The sequence below is a fragment of the Nelumbo nucifera genome, chromosome 1, assembly GCF_055504915.1.
Source record: "Nelumbo nucifera cultivar China Antique chromosome 1, China Antique-T2T, whole genome shotgun sequence".
Taxonomy (NCBI): Eukaryota; Viridiplantae; Streptophyta; class Magnoliopsida; order Proteales; family Nelumbonaceae; genus Nelumbo; species Nelumbo nucifera.
Genome location: NC_142649.1, coordinates 97,745,754 through 97,764,556, shown reverse-complemented (window position 1 = coordinate 97,764,556; position 18,803 = coordinate 97,745,754). Strand labels below are relative to the sequence as shown.

Sequence of the window (18,803 nt, the reverse complement as noted above, 5' to 3'; positions counted from 1 at the left end):
AAAGTGTATATCCACTTTTTATATTTATGATCAAGAGTTTACCAACGTAAAAGGACTTGGCTGTGACATTATTTTACTACTGGTTTACGTACTTCAATTGTTTTTGGTGCACCATAGACTTTTGCCCCATTACTAATATTATATATTGTTTTCTTTGTTTAAGCTTGCCGGTTCAACAGGTTAAGTCGATCTGCCTCATTGACCGGATTTAACCTCCCATATTCAGTTTTGAAACTTTATATATAAAACATTTTTTTTTTGTAACATCTCATGAGTCATGACGCACTCTATTATGTAATATTTGGATACACATAGTACTATTTCAACCAATGAACCTTCTTTATTCACTAATCAAATGTCTTAGTTACGAACTATTCTTGGTAGTGATATTGAAAAAAAAAATATACCTCTTTAAGGTCAACGAAAAGGTGCATCACAGTATATAATCAGAAGGTATCCTCCAGCTTTGTTCCACAGCTGAGATAGTTGAGTTTTATTTACTGATCAATAACTTCTCATAATAATGAAGACTCTGGCATTTCTCTTTCTCCTGTCTTCTGGCTTTTGGGCTCTTGCTGCCACGGCTGATAGTTATGGTCTGAGCTATGATTACTACAGCGAGACGTGCCCCCAAGCTGAGACTCTGATCGCTGAAACAATGAAGAAAATAGTTAAGAAGGACGTAACAGTTCCTGCGAGGATGATAAGGATGCATTTCCATGATTGCTTTGTGAGGGTAAGTTGTATATATAGATGTCTCAGAACGTAATTGGTTTCTATCAGATAGCTAGTGAAAGTGCAGGTAGTCACTCATGAGTAATTCATCTTGTGTTTAATCATGTAGGGTTGTGATGGATCAATTCTACTGGACTCAACTCCAGGGAATAAAGCAGAAAAGGATGCACCCCCAAACAATCCTAGCCTCAAAGGATTTGAGGTGATTGATAAACTTAAAGCTGTTCTGGAACACCATTGCCCTGGAGTTGTTTCCTGTGCTGATATTCTTGCATACGCAGCTAGAGAATCTGTTTTTCTGGTAAGAAACAATTGTAGCTAGGCCATGATCAGTTTCTTTAATTACTCAGATCGATCGGGTCTGGGTCTCATATAATTCATTCATTCATGGTGCTGTATTCTTCGTTTGTTGATCGATGGATGGAACAATAGTCCGGCAACGGAAAGGTCGAGCAGTACAAGATTAGAGGAGGAAGGAAAGACGGAAGAATCTCGAAGGACATCGATGCTCTAAACAACCTCTTACCTCCTACTGCGGAAGTTGACACACTCATACAAGGTTATGCTGCAAAAGGCCTGTCAGTTGAGGATTTGGTTACTCTCTCAGGTAATATTAAAACCATGACAGCTGCCAGCAGCTTATATTGTATCAAAATGCTTGCTTAATTTGGTGATGGCTTATGGCTCTCTGCAGCTTTACAAGTAATTGGCTTTAATTTGAATGCTCTTGCTGCGGCTTAATTAATTGCAGGGGGTCATACTGTAGGAGTCTCGCATTGCTCTTCGATTAATGGCAGACAAGACAACTTCAAGAATACCGGCAGGCCTGATCCCACGCTTGACTCCCATCTAGCCTCAATGCTGAGGGGTGAGTGCCGGAGTAGCAAGGGAGCTGACCCCATAGTTGTCATGGACAGATTTACACCGCTCGTTCTGGACAACAAATATTACGTTGGTTTAGTGCAAAACAAAGGGTTGTTCACATCAGACCAAACCTTGCTCACTAATGAACTTACCCGGAAAGAAGTAATGGAGAATGCTTATTACCCAGGTGTTTGGGAGAAGAAGTTTGTTGCTTCCATGATTAAGATGGGAGAGATAGAGGTCAAAACAGGGAACCAGGGAGAGGTTAGGAAGGTGTGTCGCCGTGTGAACTACTAAAGGGAAAGTGGGCATGTCGTATATATGTTCTTCGGGGGGATGTAGAAGAGTAGAAGGATTCCCAGACTTTGGAATAATAATAAAGGGAAATTCTTGGAGGAGTCATCAAGAAACAATAATTGTTTCGTTTCTTGACAATAAGTTGTAATTAGTTAATTTCTCAGAGTGATATATATTATTATATTATCGTTGGATTGTGTTGTGCATCTAATAATTACACTTTTGAATGAAACATCTACTGGTTTTACTTAAATGGGGGCAGGGTGACGATAATCCATAGTACCATTGGGTCAAACAAGCTCCCATACCATCCCACCCAAAGAACCATTCAATCAAAAAAAAGCTTAAGTTACTAGATGAGGTCCCCGAATAGGTTTTTATTCTTTAACACAAGAATCTAAGTGATTTAGCATAGTGGTTCGCATAATAGGAATTAAATGATGTCCATGCCTTTTTTTTCTTTTTTTTGTATATAAGAAAGTGGGTTTGAATGTAAGATCATCAGCCATTTTGTGCAAAGAATGCTAAAGTTAGTCAAAATCCGATTAATGTTTGAAAAAAATAATACCCCAAAAAATCTGCTTTTCCCTTGGGCCAAGTAGTTCAATTCTCTAGGTTAGATGCTCAACCTAATAAGTCATCTATTACCATATACTAAAAAAATTGGGCCACCTCAACAGATCTCTCCTTTTTTTCCTTTCTCATTGAGTGACATATCCTTCATCTATTTACCCTTCTTAGGTCTCTCATATATAGCCACCTCATGAGTAAGGCTCTCCCCCTCCTTTTTCCAATCCCACTTCATTCTACAGTCACACCTATTCACTATTTAGAATCATGATAGAGAAGGAAAATATTCAGAAACTCCCCCCTTTGCTATGGAAACCTCTTTTTTCCACTGTCTCAAACTCCAACAAGATTTGTTTCCTTCTCAGTCCATTATTTTATCTCTTTCCATTCTCTTACCTCTATACAAGGACGAATTTAATAGGTTTCTATTTTGCAATGAAAACAAAATAAGTTCTGTTCCATTTTTATATTCTAAAGAAATGTTTTCATATTTTTACATTCCTTTTTTTGAAGCCATAAGGCACTTTCATTTCAACTAGCAAAAGGATTACATCTCATCTAGAATTAAAGAGTTAATAAAATTAATAGGCATTATAGACCATGTCATAGGGCGAGGATGCCTAACCACAGAATGGGCCACCCTGTTGTAGGATCGATGCGTGAGTGAGCACAGGGAAAGGGAACTCCTGTAGAAGATCTCTGCAATTTGGAACTGATGTGTGCCATTTCCACGTACGGGGGTCCAAGTTAGAGGAGATAGTCTTGACTGCCAGCTCTGAATCACTTTCAACAATGAACATCTTGAGTGACAGGCTTTTTGCTAATCGAGAAGCCCCTCCAGTATTTCTATGATTTCTGCTTCAAGTATACTTTGCATCTGAATTTCCAAATGTTCCACGTACATTGTCAAGATTCCTCTTGTGAGCAAACTTATGTAATCGAGTCCACTGGTGCCTTGGCCATCCATTCTTACCCACTCCTTTAACCAATTAAAAATGGAGTCCTCTATTGTCATTGTAGTCTATTCTGATTCCCAGAGTCACTAGTTAGATTGAGAGAACTCGCGGGCAACTAAAGAACAAGTCATCAATGGTGTCGCTTTTGAACATAAAATACACTTAGGGTCAACTTGAGTAGTCCTTTATTAGGGTACTCATGATTCGGTTAATCGAAGTGTGAGCTAATTTTTGAAACCGAACTGGGGTTATTGATTTTTGGAAAACCGGTAACCAAAACTGAATTGAAGCCAATTGATTAACCGGTTGATCGGTTTGGTTCATCAAATTTTTGGTTTTTTATTAATTAAAATATTTATTATAAAAAAATATATAAATAAATAATATTATATTTTAAAAATATATATTTATATATAATGCATATTTATTAATTTATAATGTATAGAAAATATAATATATATATATATATATATGTATGTATGTATACTGGTCGAAACCGAACTGATACATAACCTTTGATTTTTTAAAATATTGAACCAAAACCGAATCGATCAATTTAGTTAACCGAATTTTTGGTTCGATTTTGATCGGTTCTGTTTTTTGGTTTTTTTTACTCACCCCTAGGAGGGATCCCTTACAACATTGCCACAAAAATATCTTAACCCATGGTATAAATCATTTTAGCTCTCCAGAAAATTTTCTGGCATAGCCTATGACATAACCACTCAGCATTCGAAGTATCACAAGTATCTTGGTACAAAATCTTATACCCTGAATTGCAGGTGTATTTCCCATGTGGGGTGAGAGTCCACACTAGTATGTCATCGTGTAAAAATCATTAGTTGGGAGCCGAATTGCCTTAATGGCTCTAACAACCTCTTCATTTAGGTACAAGTCCCAATCACCATCTTGTTGACTTATGAGCATTGAGACTTTGTTGCAAGTTAGTTGCCAATTTTCTGGTTTATTTGTTGATTTGTCCAATTGGTAACTATGGATCATCAAAGATGTTCAGCTTCCAACTGTTGGAAACTAGCCATCTGCAACCTTTAGCAAGATTGGATCTACACTCTCTAAAAGGCTGACCCATAAACCCAGAGTGCATCTTCTTCTTTAAGAAATCTCCAAGCTAGCTTTAAGATTAAGGCCTTTTTCATTAGCGCTGGTTTTTTGAACCCGAGTCCTCCCTTCTCCATTGGTGTTGTGAATGATTCCCAACTTTAATTTCAGATAAATGGGTTTTTTATTTATGGATCAACCCCACCAAAAATCCCTACAAGTGGCCAAGATATCCTTGTACACTGATTTGTGCAAATTGTATGTTGCTATTTGATATAGAAGCATGGCCATCAAAGTCAATTTGATAAGAACAGTGTTCCCTACATGTGATAAAACCCCAATTTCCAACCATTCAGCTTTCTTTTAATTTTGTCAACAATGAATTACCAAATGGAGATCCTCTTGTTTGCCTCCAGAACTGGTCCTCCTAAATAAGGATACGTTTTTAACATGTCCTTCATGCCTAGAAAGTCCTTGATGGAGGTTTTGAGCTGGTCACAAGTATATTTTCTGAAGTAAATAGATGATTTATCAAAATTAATAAGTTTCTTGACCGACAACAGGATTGTTCAAGAATGAGTTTTAATCTTTGCACCTCTATGATATCAGCTACTCCAAAAACCAACAAATCATCATCAAATAGTAAATGGTTCAGCCTTACCCCAGATCTACTAAACTTGAAACCTTTTAAATGTCCATCCTTTAGAGCATGGGAAAACATCCGTGAGAGAATTTCAAGATAAAATGATGAATAAGCATGGGGATAGCGGGCGCTCCTGCCTCAATCCTCTTTATGGAACAAATGGTATGTTGGGGTGCCATTAATAATATAACTCTCATGGAGCTGGCTTCTATACAAGAATGGACTGGAGTAATGACCTCATCAGAGAAACCCAAAAGTTTCATATAGTGGGGTAGGAAGAGCCATTTGACGCGATCATAATCCTTTGGAAGGTAAATCTTCAATAAAAAGAAACCCGTGCCTTTGGTGTTCTTGTTCATAGAATGGATTATTTCTCTTTCAATGATGATATTATCAACAATTTGCCTTCTCAGTGTAAATGCATTTTGGAAGACAAAAATGAAATGATGGAGAAAATGTTTCAGTCTACATGCAATCACTTTTGCAACAATTTTGCCCTCTCTACAGTGTCTTTTTTTTTTTTTTGAATTAAAACAATGTGTGCCTGTGACTGATTTTAGAGAGGGTAGATCCATAAGTAGGCCACAGATGAATTCACAGAGCTCATTGCCAACCACATTCCACCCATTTCAATAAAACATATCATGAAGACCATCCGGCCCAGGTGCCTTCAAAGGGGCCATACCGAAAGGTGTCTGTTTTTACATTCTATTGTGCCCATATTTTGGTCATTTTTATTTTTTCCCATTTTCTTGCATTAGGTTTCTATTGTTCCAAGGTTATGGTTACGAATGTTGTTGGGTTTTCCTCCTCATGAGGTGGGACCCACAAATAAATAAAGGAAAACAAAAGTAAAATGTGCAAAAAGACAAAAAAGAAGCAAATTAAAGAGAAAGGTGGCTTTTGTTTTTGTCTTGTCTCACAAGCCAATAAGTCTTTTGGGTCTCAACAAATTGTATTAAGCTTTTCTACGTCTTCTACTCTCCAAGAAATTTTGGAGGAAGAAAAAGGTTTGGAAGAGAAAGGTTTTTGACAAGGGACAGGAAGAAAATATAAGGGTTGTAGAAGAAAGAAGGAATCCAACAACATTTTTTGGCTCTCTCTCTCTCTTTTGCTTTTTTATTGGTGAGGTCTTTCTCATTTGATTATTCCATCTATTTAGATGATGATTGTTGTTGTTGGAAACCAAGAGTTTCTCTCTTGATGTATTCATCTATTCATAACTAGATAGAACTTGTTGTACTCTATTATTTGGTTGATAGTGGAAGTTGTGAACTTTAGTCCCGTGATTTTTACCCTCACATTGAGGGGTTTTCCACGTAAATCCTGATGTCTTTGTTATTATTTGTATTGTGTTTGTTAAATTGCTTCTATATATTGTTGCTTGCTATTTGCTTGTTAATCTCTTTGATTTGCACAAGGAAGTACAAAGGGGTTTGTTTCTTTAACAAAGTGGTATCAGAGCAAGGTTCTTGTACAAATCATGGAAGGAAGTTTGGTTAGGATGATTTCATTGAATGGAAGCAATTAGACTCTTTGGAAATCAAAGGTGAAGGATATGTTGCTTTCTAAAGACTTTTATGCACCATTAAAAGGTGAATAAGGCAATCCCAAGGATATGTCAAGTGACTAATGGGAAATTCTTAACTTGAAAGCCATTGCATGTATCTGATAATAGTTGGATGCTAGTATTTATCATCTTGTGGATGAAACATTAACCGTTCTACTTTGGAACAAATTGGAAGAGCTGTGTGAGAAGAAAATCGTTAGCAAAAAGGCTTTCTTAATAAGAGATCTCATAAATTTGAAGTACAAGGAGGGTTCATCCATTACCGAACACTTGAACCAAATGCAAGATGTTGTACATCAGTTAGCTTCAATGAAAATGGTGTTGGATGATGAGCTTCAACCCTTATTGTTATTTAGTTCATTATCGAAAAGTTGGGAGATGTTTGTGGTGTCTTTTAGCAATTCTGAACCCAAAGAAAAGTGACAATGAGCATGGTAAGAAGTAGTTTTCTCAATGAAGAAATTGTTATGGGCCCGAGCGTAGGATCGCGTCACGGGTCGTTCCACGGCAGGAACCCCTGATCTTCCCTTGCCTTTGGTCTTACGCACAGACCCTATTTTGCCTATCTAGTGGGTGATTTGTCCAAGAGACCACCCGAACTCTCCCTTGGGGTGATTTGTCCAAGAGACCACCCAAACTCTCCTCACTCTTTTCTTGGCTGGAAAACTGAATGCTTTATTTCAATTCGTGGCTCCTTAAATAGGAGCTTACAGAAGGAAATTCCTAATTAAACTCAAACTCCAACTTGACTCAAACTCCTAATTACCTACTCCTAATGGTAACTCACTCTTACTTAAGATAAGATAAGGATAAGATTAGATAAAGATCAAGGATAAGGTAAGCTGGTGGCGAGTTGGCATATTCAGATAAGGATGGGCCCACCCCTATGAGCTGTCGCATGGGCCCCGCCCTGCTGCTGCTACCGGGTGCATGCGCGCGGCTCATGGTGCCCTGCCGCGCGTGCGGGCGCGCAGTGCTGCTGCAACGCAGTGCGTGCGCGCGGCTCATGGTATCGCTGCCTTGCAGCGCTGGCGTGTGCGCGGTGCGTGCTGCCGTGCAGTGCGCGCTGCTGCCTGGCGGTGCGTGTCGCGCGCCATGGTGCCGCTGCCGTGTGGTGTTGGGCGTGTGCGTGCGGCGCCCTGTCGGGCGGTATGTGCCGCGTGCTGCCAGCCTGCTATGCGGCGCTGCTGGGCGGTGCGTGCCGCTAGGCGGCCCGCTGTGTGTGCTGCTGCCTATGGCTGTGCCGCCGTGCGTTGCCGGGTGGTGTGTTCATAACAAAAATAAGAAGAAAATCATTGGACACTAACAAATCAAATGCAATTCTTACAAAAAGCTGGGGTAAAAGTCAAAGTCAAGAAAGGATATCACTTTCTATTATTGCAACAAGTCGGAACACTTCAAGAGAGAATACAAAAAATTAAAAGGTAACAAAAAGAAGAAAAATGAGAAAAGAAAGAAGGAAATGAAACATTGATTGCAATTGTTTTAAATGGCAAGGTTATGCTTTGTGTAGATTGTGAAGAGTCTTATTTTAGCCTTACATGCCAAGACATAGATTTGATCATTGACACCAGTGCTTCATACAACACTACTCCACACAAGGAATTTTTTGCTACTTACAAATTAGGTGATTTTGGTGTTGTAAGAATGGGTAACAGTTACACATAAAAAATTGTGGGGTAGGTAATGTACAGATAAAGACCGATGTTGGTTGTAGATTGGTTTTCAAGGATGTGAGACATATACTAGATCTTCGCTTCAACATAATTTCAGCAGGAAAATTAGATGAAGAAGGCTACAACAACAATTTTGGTGAAAGAAAATGAAAACTCACCAAAGGATTTCTTGTAATGGTAAAGGGGTGAAAATGTTGTACTCTTTACAGAATGAAAGCTCAATTATGCAAGGGGCAACTGAATGTTATAGAAAATGACTCCTCCAATTTATGCCATAAGCGGCTTGGTCACATGAGTAAAAAAGAATTTCAAGTTTTTGCAAAGAAACAACTCCTCCTTAGCTTGAAAGGTATGCATTTAGATTCGTGTGTTCATTATTTTTTTAGCAAACAACATAGTATTTCTTTTCAGAAAACCCTCCTCATAGAAAGCAAAATGTTTTAGAATTGGTTCATTTTGATGTATGTGACATAAAAGCCAAGTCTCTTGGCGGTATCTCTTATTTTGTTACATTCATTGATGATACATCTAGAAAACTATCAGTATATAACATGAAACATAAAAATGAGGTCTTGAAGATATTTAAATATTTTCATGCTAGAGTTGAAAGGGAAACAAGAAAACTCTTTAAATGCATTTCTATAGATAATGGAGGTGAGTACGTTGGCCCATTTGAGGGATATTGCAAAAACCATGGTATTCGGCATGAACATTCCATTCTCAAGACACTAATGTACAAAATATTGGTATGGCTAAACAGATGATCCGCACCATTGAGGAAAGAGTTAGGTGTATGCTTTCACATGCTAAATTACCAAAATATTTTTGAGGAGAGGCAATGCATACTGAAAGGCATTTGTGCATGAAAAGGTGTGGATAGGGAGAGATGTCTTATATGACCACCTACGGATGTTTGGTTGTAAGAAATTTGTGCATATTCCCAAAGATGAAAGGTCCAAGCTTGATGGAAAGTATAAGGAATTCATTTTCTTGGGTTATGCAAATGAATATTTTATGTACAGTCTATGGGATCTAATTAACAAAAAACTAATAAGAAGTAGAAATGTGATCTTTCTTGAAGACCAAGCATTTGAGTTTGAGAACAGTGCAAATTCTCAATCAAAGACTAAAAGCTTTATTGATTTGGATCTGATTCCCTCCTCTGTTGTGCATGGTGAAAACAAAGAATATTTACAAGATAATGTGATTGATGATGGTAATGCTTCAAATGGTAACTTAGGTGATGTTGATCATGAAGAAGAGGGGGAGCAGCTCATACAAGTTCCTCAATTACCATAAGAGCAATATCAAGTTCAGGAAGAATCATAACTAAGAAGGTCTACTAGGGAACGAGCGCCATCAAAGAAATATCTCCTCATGACTATGTTATGGTCAATGATGCAGGTGAACCACGGTTTTATGAGGAAATTGTAGAAAGTCAAGAAAAAGAAAAATGGTTGAAGATGTCATTAATCAGAGTAGTGTTGGGCCTATCAGCAAGTATGAATTTAGAGGTTGATAGCTTGATTTCAAAACAATATTTCTTCATGATTATTTAGAAGAAGACATCTACATGGAACAACTGGAAGGATTTGAAGTTAGGGAAAAAAACACATGGTTTGAAAGCTAAGAAAGATCTTGTACAAGTTAAAACAGGCACCTAGGAAATGGTATAAGAAATTTGAGTCCTTCATGATGGACAATGAGTACAAGAAAATAGCTATAGATCAATGTGTATTCACTAAATAATTTTTTTAATGATGATTTTATTATTCTCTTGCTCTATGTTGAGGATATATTGATTGTTGGGCACGATCAATAGGTTAAAGGAGTTAAGTAAATGTTTTGCTATGAAAGACTTGGATTTAGCATAAAAAATATTGGGAATGCAAATCTCTCGTGATAGGAAAGTTGATAAGCTATGGCTATCATAATAAATAGGGCTGGAAATCTTGACCCCAACCCATTTGACCCACCCAATCTATTGGCGAGTCAATATGGGTCCAGTAACCCATTAGGGTTAGTGGAAAAGGGTCAGGATGGGTTAGGTCGAGGGTACCCATTAGGGTCAGGATGGGTTGGGTCGTGCGGGTCAAGATGGGTTGGGTCAAAGTTAGCTCAATCTATGCTCGCCAAATCTCAAAAAAAAAAAAAAAACAGCAATTGAAGTTACTTGAACTCAAACCTCCTAACACATTTACATCCCATTTGAATTCTAAACCACCATGCCACATTTCATTTTGAGATTAAAAGTGAAATAAAATAGATTTTAACTTTCTTATTCACATGCAATTTCATACAAAAGCACTTTTACAAAAACAATTTTATAAAGTAATTTTATGAAAAGGATTTTTATGAAAGAACTTTTACAAAAGTACTTTTACATGAAAGCACTTTTATAGAAGTAATTTTACAAAAGAACTTTTACATGAAAACACTTTATGAAAGTACTTTTACAAAAACACTTTTATGAAAGCATAAAAGCACTTTTATAAAAGTACGTTCATGAAAAACAATTTTATGAAAGCATAAAAGCACTTTTACAAAAGTACTGTTACATGAAAGCATAAAAGCACTTTTATAAAAGTGCCTTTACGAAAGCGCTTTTATGAAAGCATTTTAGGGAAGTACTTTATGAAAGCACTTTCAAGGAAGTACTTTTATAGAAGAACTTTTATAAAAGTACTTATGTGAAAGCACTTTTACGAAAGCACTTTTATAAAAGTTATGCATTTTCCGTAATTTTTGGTATTTTTCTACATTTTCTATAATGTTTTGGTCCTTTAATGCATGATTTTTGCAATTTTCTATTGTTTTTCATGCAATTTTTGGTATTTTTTGCATATTTTTTTATTTTTTTCTACAAAAGTTCTGAATTTTCTATATTTTTTTGCATTTTTCATAATTTTCTGGTATTTTTTGAAATTTTTGCAATTTTTTAGTAATTTTTGCTTTTCCTACATTTATCTACATATTTTGCATTTTCGGGTATATGGGTTGACCTGACTCATTTTTGTCACGTAGTAGTCTTGAGAGAGATTATTCTCTCAAAAGTTATTATTTTGGGTGTACGGGCCATCCCAACCCATTTTTGTATTTATAGGTGAGGGTATGTGGGCTAGTATGGGTGGCAATGGTTAAGGGTCAATATGGATGGGTCAAGTGCATCAATATGGGTGGGTTATGACCCTTTAACAAAGATTGATGATAGTCATGTTGGGTTGGTGGGTCAATATGGGTGGGTTAGTATTCAACTCTTACCCAACTCAACCCAACCCAACCCATCCATTTGTCACCCCTAATAATAAACGTACATTGAGAAAGTGTTGGAAAGGTTCAACATGAACAAAGCCAAGTCAGTTAGCACTCCACTTGCAAGTCACTTTAAGTTCAGTCTTGAACAGAGTCCTTCAAGTGAGAAAGAAAAAGAAGAAATAGTGAATGTGCCATATTCTTCAGTCGTTGGAAGTTTGATGTATGTTGTGGTTTGCGTTATGTCTGACATTGCACATGTGGTTGGGGACACTCAAGGGCATTTCTAAATTGTGTTTATGTTTTTGTAGTGGTAAAACAGTGTTGGAATGTTATACTGATGAAGACATGGTTGGGGATTCCATATCAGGATTTTTACTTACTTTTGTAGGGGAGCAATGTCATAGAAATCCAAATTACAGAAATGTGTTGTTTTATCCACTATAGAAGTTGAATACACTGTAGCAATTGGAACTTGCAAGGAAATTTTATGGATCAAACGATTCTTTAAAGAATTGGGTATATAACAAAATGAATATGTTGTTTTTTTTTGTGACTATTAGAGTGCTATGCACTTAGCTAAGAATCCAAATCTTCATTTCAAGCCCAAGCACATTGGTATTAGGCATCATTGGATTAGAGATGTTCTTGAGGAGAAATAATTGCAATTAGAGAATATCCATATTGAAAAAAATGGTTTAGATATGATGACTAAATGTCTACTCAAGAACAATTTTGATTTTTATAAAGGCTTGGTGGGTTTGAGTATGAAGAAGACCTCTAGGAGAGATTTGTTGGGTTGTCCTCCTCAAGAGGTAGGACCCACAAATAAATAAACATAAACAAAAATAAAACGTGCAAAAAGACAAAAAGAAGCAAATCAAAGAAAAAGATTGTATTTGGCTTGTCTCATGAGCTAATACATCTTTTGGGTCTCAACAAATTGGGTTCAACTTTTCTACCTCTTTTGCTCTCGAAGGAATTTTGGAGGAAGAAAAAAGTTTGGTGGAGATTTTTTTTTTTGACAAGGGACCAGAAGAAAATATAAGGGTTGTAGAAGAAAGAAGGAATCCTACAACATTTCTTGGCTCTTTCTCTTTTGCTTTCTTATTGGTGAGATCTTTCTCATTTGATTATTTCATCTACTTAGATGATGCTTGTTGTTGTTGGAAACAAAGATTTTATCTCTTGATGTATTCATCTAGTTGTAACTAGAAAGAACTTGTTGTACCCTACTATTTGGTTGATAGTGGAAGTTGTGGACTACATTCCCTTGGTTTTTATCCTCACATTGAGGGGTTTTTCACATAAATCTTGTTGTCTTTGTTATTGTTTGCATTGTGTTTGTAAAATTGCTTCTATATATTGTTGCTTGCTATTTGCTTGTTAATCTCTTTGATTTGCACAAGGAAGTACAAAGGGTTTTGTTTCCTAACAAATGTTACGCTTAAAGAAGGATATGGATGTCACATATCGTCCATCATTATCCTTTACCAAGTATGACAACTTTTCTTTCCAATAATTTTGAAGGTTTTTTCCTTAGTTTTAAGATTCTCATAATTGTATGTGTGTGTGTTTTATATTTTCATCTCAGTTTTCAATAAAAATAAGATGGAAAGAAAGTTTTGATTTGAACATAATGGCTATATAGCTTTTCTGGCTAGTTACATGTTGAAAATAGCCAAAAAAAAATTATGTCAATATGCTCTAGGTTACGTAGACCCATTTTTCATAGGTAAGTAAAGAAGACAATAAAAACTGATAAACCATTGCCCATTTTTTATTGATTTGCATTAGCACTCGGCCGATATGGATTCTATTAATGCAATTTATCACCACATGGCACCAAATGCTCCTTACCCTATTTAAAGATTACATAATAATACTTAATCCATTTAAAGACCATTAAATATATAATGTTAAAGAACATTGGATAATGATTTACCTTATTAACTATGTTATTCTCTCAATTTAAAAAGAGTAAAATTACATCTATTATAAATATGAACTTCATATTTATTCCTTTGCGTGCGTGTGTATATATATATATATATATATATATATATATATAAGGAGTGCATAAATCAATAGCTTAGCATGAGAATCAATTGATGGTGGTTTAATTGGCAAGTTCTCTGGCTAGTTGTAGTAGAGACCTAGGATTAATTCCTAATACCACCAAGATTGGGGGTTAAGGGTTTAAGGTATGGGTTATTGATAAGTTTGTATTTTGATGCCTTAAGGGCATCATTTTAGGGGTATTTTAGACCTTAGACTAGCTAATCTATACCCTTTTTTCGGTTAAAATCAATATTGTGACCTCTAAGGGTCCCTGTGCAAATTTTGGGTAAAAACAGAAAAAATTACAGAGTTTCATACAAATTTTGGGAAGCTGGTGCGAAGTCCAACTGAGAGAGGGGGTGTTTCTGTGAAAAACTGAGTATAGGAGGGCGTCTCCTATCTGTTAAACCCAGATAGGTGCCTTTCCTATAAAATAACTCTCTCTTCAAAGCCCTAGGTGCCTCCCCACTCATTTTCTTCACCTCTAACAAACCCTAGCCGCCCCTAAATGCTAAATCCCCATCTTCCACTCCTCCCTAACATCTAATCTCAACCATCCAAGCCTTAGCAACCTCTCATACCCTTAGATCTTTCCCTAGACAGCATCCTAGCCTTACACCTCACTCCTTAAACCTTAACCAGTCACCTTAGGGCACCACATCACACCAACCAATCACATTTCTCTAGCTCTAGGCGCCCAAATCTACTCCCTCCATTCTAGGTGCCCAAATCTCAATCCTACATAATATTGAGCACCCTCTCCTTCTCTTCACAGCCTTAGGATCACCTTAGAACAATCCTAACACTCCATTCTCAACCCTAGGGTGCCCATATTTCTGCCAAAAAAAAGAAAAACCCAACTGCCACCCCTCTGTCTCTTTAATCCCAGTTTTATTCACCATTCTCTATAAAAATGACCCCAAGGGCCATGGAGAAGGGGTAGGTTAATTCACCCAATTCACAAGGCTATGGTTTCTTGAGGAGTTCAAGGGTTGTAGAAATGAAGGATAACTAGATCTTGTCAGGAGGGGTTCTTGTAAGCAGTCCATCCAATCTGCAACTACCACCACTGGATTTGATCAACCATTCCTTTCATTTTCTTTATTTTCTTTTATGTTATTTTTATTCTAGCAATCTTTTACATTTAATTTCTACTGGATTCTGCCCTCAGGTAAGATGGAAGGTTGTTCTTGAGAAATTCAAGGGTAGAGGAAGAGGAGAACGCCCAGGCAAGAGGAGGGGTTCCTACATGCAGTCAACCTAGCCACTACTACCACCTTTGGATCTGGATCCCAACTAATTTCCCATAGTTATAGATTTACTTTTTACGCATGCTTTTATTTTCCATTCTTTAATTTATAGTTTTTATTTTATTTCTATAATTTATTTTTATCAAATTTAATTATTGTCTTCCTTTCTACAGATCTGAAATTTGGCCAGGTAAGATAGAAGGCTCAGCTCGAGGAGTTCAAGGGTCAAAGGATAGACCCGGAGGCTGCTACCTCTGACCAAGTTGTAGATTTTTTATTTAGTTTTTTTATTTCTGTTATTTATTTATTTTTCTGCAATTTTCACTTTCAACATTGTTAGAATTTTATTTTAATGGATTTCAGTTCAAATAATTAAATTTTGTGTTTCTGCAATCTCAATTCTTGTTATTTTGTTTGGATTGAAGTACGTAACAATTTTTCCCTCGCTTCCCTATGGATACGACCCCTTTCTCACCACTAATTGCATTTTGTAGTTATTTTGAGAATCAGAAAATTTATAAATATTGAAACCGGTGTTCCAAAGTGGTTAACGACACGCTTCTGAACACACTAAGTTTTTGGCGTCATTGCCAGGGAAGCAATGGAGAAAAAATTTTTATTTGCTTTGTTCGGATCTGTTTCACTATTTTTTTTTATTTTTGTTTGATTACTTGATCTATAATCTCATTTTAATTCTTGTTTCTCTTTGATTTTGCAGGATGTAATAGTTAAAGGTGGGGTACCAGAGCATTGCCAAACTGCTAAAGAAAAGAGAAGAGAAGAGAAACTGGGATTGTGATTCAGGTGTAGTCGTCCCAATTTAATCCTATTTTTTTATTTTTATTTTCAAATTCTTTTTGGTAAAGTACTACTTTTGAATTCTTAGTTAATTATTTTTATTTCTTGATAGATCCGATTTATTTTTTAGGATTTTTTTTTCGTTCTTAAATCTATTTTTTTAGGATTGTTAGGTTATGTTTTTTCTTTATTTTTAGATTAGAAACTCAATTCATTTCTTGGATTTTTAATCTTGCATACTCTTATTTTTTTATTTTCTATTTAATCCTTAGAGTAGTAATCTCCCTTGTTAGTATTTATTTTTGTAGTTGTTAATTCTTTTTTTTAGCATAATTAATCCTTTTATTTTATGTTTGCCATAATTATTTGTTGCTTTACTTAATTACCCCTTTAATTAATTAGTTATTTAATTGAGTAATTAATTGTTAATTAGGAAATTATTAAAATTTTCGAATTTGAGTTTAAATTTCAAATTTTGAATTTTAATTTGAAGCTGAATTTGAATTTGAATTTGAATTTAAATTTCAAATTTTGAATTTCAAAAAAATTAATATTTTAAAATTTTTGCATTTGCTTTCCAACATTTAGAGTTTGATATGTTCTAGACCATGCATCATATAGGATTATTTAATTGCTGAAATTATCTTGTTAGTTGTTAATGTGTTGGGGTTTTTCATTTTTAATTGCTTCATTTGCTGAATTAGTTTGTTTTATTATTTTATGTTAAATTGCTGAATTGCATATTAGAGATAACTGTTCATGCATTGCAATTAGTTACATTTATTTTGTTTATTGTGTTTTTCCGTTGATCCATTTAAGGACAATCCAATTTAAATAAGATAAGGTGGGGATTTCATCACCCTTCCTTGGCCCAAAAACCACCACCCTTTCACGTGCGGTTCACCCTAAACCTTAATTTAAAATTTGGATAGCAAGATTCTTTAAGGGGACTCACACATTTGGTTCAAAAGTGTTGAATTTTATGGAAGCTTGTGATTACTTTCCATAACCAGCGGTTGGTGTCTAAGGAAAGAGGTTAACCAGCTAAGCCTAAGCGGGTTTTGTGGTTACTTAATTAGGTCCTTGCGAGAGCAAGGGGAGCCTCCCACATCCCCACCTCTTACCTGGCTAACCAAAGGAAATGGTGTAATTCCAAGTAAACCTAAGAGGATTCACATTGGTTGAACCACTAGATTAGGAAACCTTAGTTTAGCCCCTAGGTCGTGTACTTTACTTGTTTGTGCTTAATTAAAAAGAAATCAAAACAAAACAAAATGAATTCAATGGTCAGAATTTGTGGAATGAGAAACAACTTCCAACCTAAGTTATGGATAGATTGGAACCATGTGTCTCAACAACTGGATAATATTAATGGGATAGCCCAAAATCTTGATCAATTCTTCAGCTATAACCAGCAATCGGGCCCATCTACACCTTATCTTGAAGTTTGTTCCATTTGTGCCAGCCCGACCCACCCAGTTGATGATTGTCCAACGGCGGCCCAGTTTCTGCCGTTTATCCAAGAATAGGTTCAGGCAACCCAGAGTTTCTCGAGGCCTAATAATGACCCATTTTCAAATACTTACAACCCTGGGTGGAGAAATCACCCTAACTTTTCTTGAAGGACACATCAACCTAACACACAGTCCTAGTAGTACCATCCATCTAACTCCATGGCCCAGCAATTCCAAAGGCCACAAGTGCAGAGCCAATTCTAGAAGACTTAACCTAGGAACCAACCAGTCCAACCTTATAAAGTTTACCCATAATTTCCTTAAACCAGTATAGTTGATGACAAATTCATGCAGTTTCAGTAGCTAATTCTAACTTAGCAGCAGCCCATCGCTAGATTAGAGAACCAAATAGGACAGCTAGCCAAAGCCAATGCGAGGAGAGAAGTAGGACAACTACCGAGTCAACCGGTTGCGAATCCTAGAAATCAGTCATCGGGTTATCCTCCACAGCAAGTTCAACCACCTCCTACGAACCCTTAGTTTGAAAATGCCAAGGCTATTATGACCTTAAGGAGTGGGAGGATTCTAGAGGACACGTATGAGAAAAAGAAATTTGAAAACATCAATGAAGAACAAAAGGAGCAAGAAGACCATAAGTTGGGGGGTAGAGAAAAAGGAAAGGAAAATTTAGAAAAACCTATAGTGAACCGACCTGTAATTCCCTTTTCAACCACATTCATAGTCGGGCCATTGCGATAGACGAAAGAAACTCGCAACGAGGAGATCAGGGAGTTATTCAAGCAAGTCCATATTAACACCCCTATCCTCGACACAATACAACATGTCCCGGCCTATGCCAAGTTCTTGAAAGAGCTGAGTACTCAAAAGAAGGAGCCACGATTGGCCCCATAAAAAGTGATGCTCTAGGCAGATGTTAGTGTCGTTCTCCTAAATCAACTCCCCTGGAAAATGAAAGACCCTAGTGCTCCTCTAATAAGTTGTGTCATCTCTGGTATCACTTTCGATCGGGCCCTATTGGATCTTGGGGCCAGTGTAAATATACTCCCCTCTATTATTTATGAAAGGTTCAGGATTGGCGAGTTAAAGCCTACCCCGGTAATTCTGCAATTCATCGATCATTTAGTCAATACTCCTCGAGGTGTTATTGAGGACGTCATTGTCAAAGTAGAGGATTGTTACTTCCTAGTGGATTTGATCGTCCTAGACATGACCCCAACCGAGAAACTGAACCATAACCCAATAATCTTAGCACACCCGTTTCTACCAACGAACAATGCAAACATTAACTGTAAATCGGGAGAAATGGACATTTCATTTGGGGAGCAGAAAGTCCGATTAAATGTATTTAGGGCCACTAAGTATCCAAGCCTAAGGGAAGATGAGTTCAAGGTAGGGGTAGTGGACACTGTCTACCCTTTGGTTAGCCCAATCTAAGCCCTATCTGTGTAAAGAATAAAGTGAGTCTGGAAGTATTGATGTGAGAAGTGAGTGAATGTGTCTAGCTGAAGATGTTAAACTTAGTGCTAGTTTGGAAGCAACCCAACATAGTTTTCAGTTGTTTTTGTTTTTAAGATTAGAGTTTTTGTTTCTTTTCTTG

General features: G+C 36.6%; 1 protein-coding gene across 1 annotated transcript; it reads left to right on the top strand.

Moving 5' to 3' along the window:
* Nucleotides 1-457: 457 nt before the first annotated feature.
* Nucleotides 458-2,087, top strand: LOC104610571 (peroxidase 5-like). Its single transcript, XM_010277255.2, has 4 exons — nt 458-736; nt 845-1,036; nt 1,168-1,342; nt 1,487-2,087. The coding sequence occupies exons 1-4, from the start codon at nt 524-526 to the stop codon at nt 1,894-1,896; spliced, it is 990 nt and encodes a 329-aa protein (XP_010275557.1). The 5' UTR covers nt 458-523; the 3' UTR covers nt 1,897-2,087.
* The last annotated feature ends 16,716 nt before the right edge of the window (nt 2,088-18,803 follow it).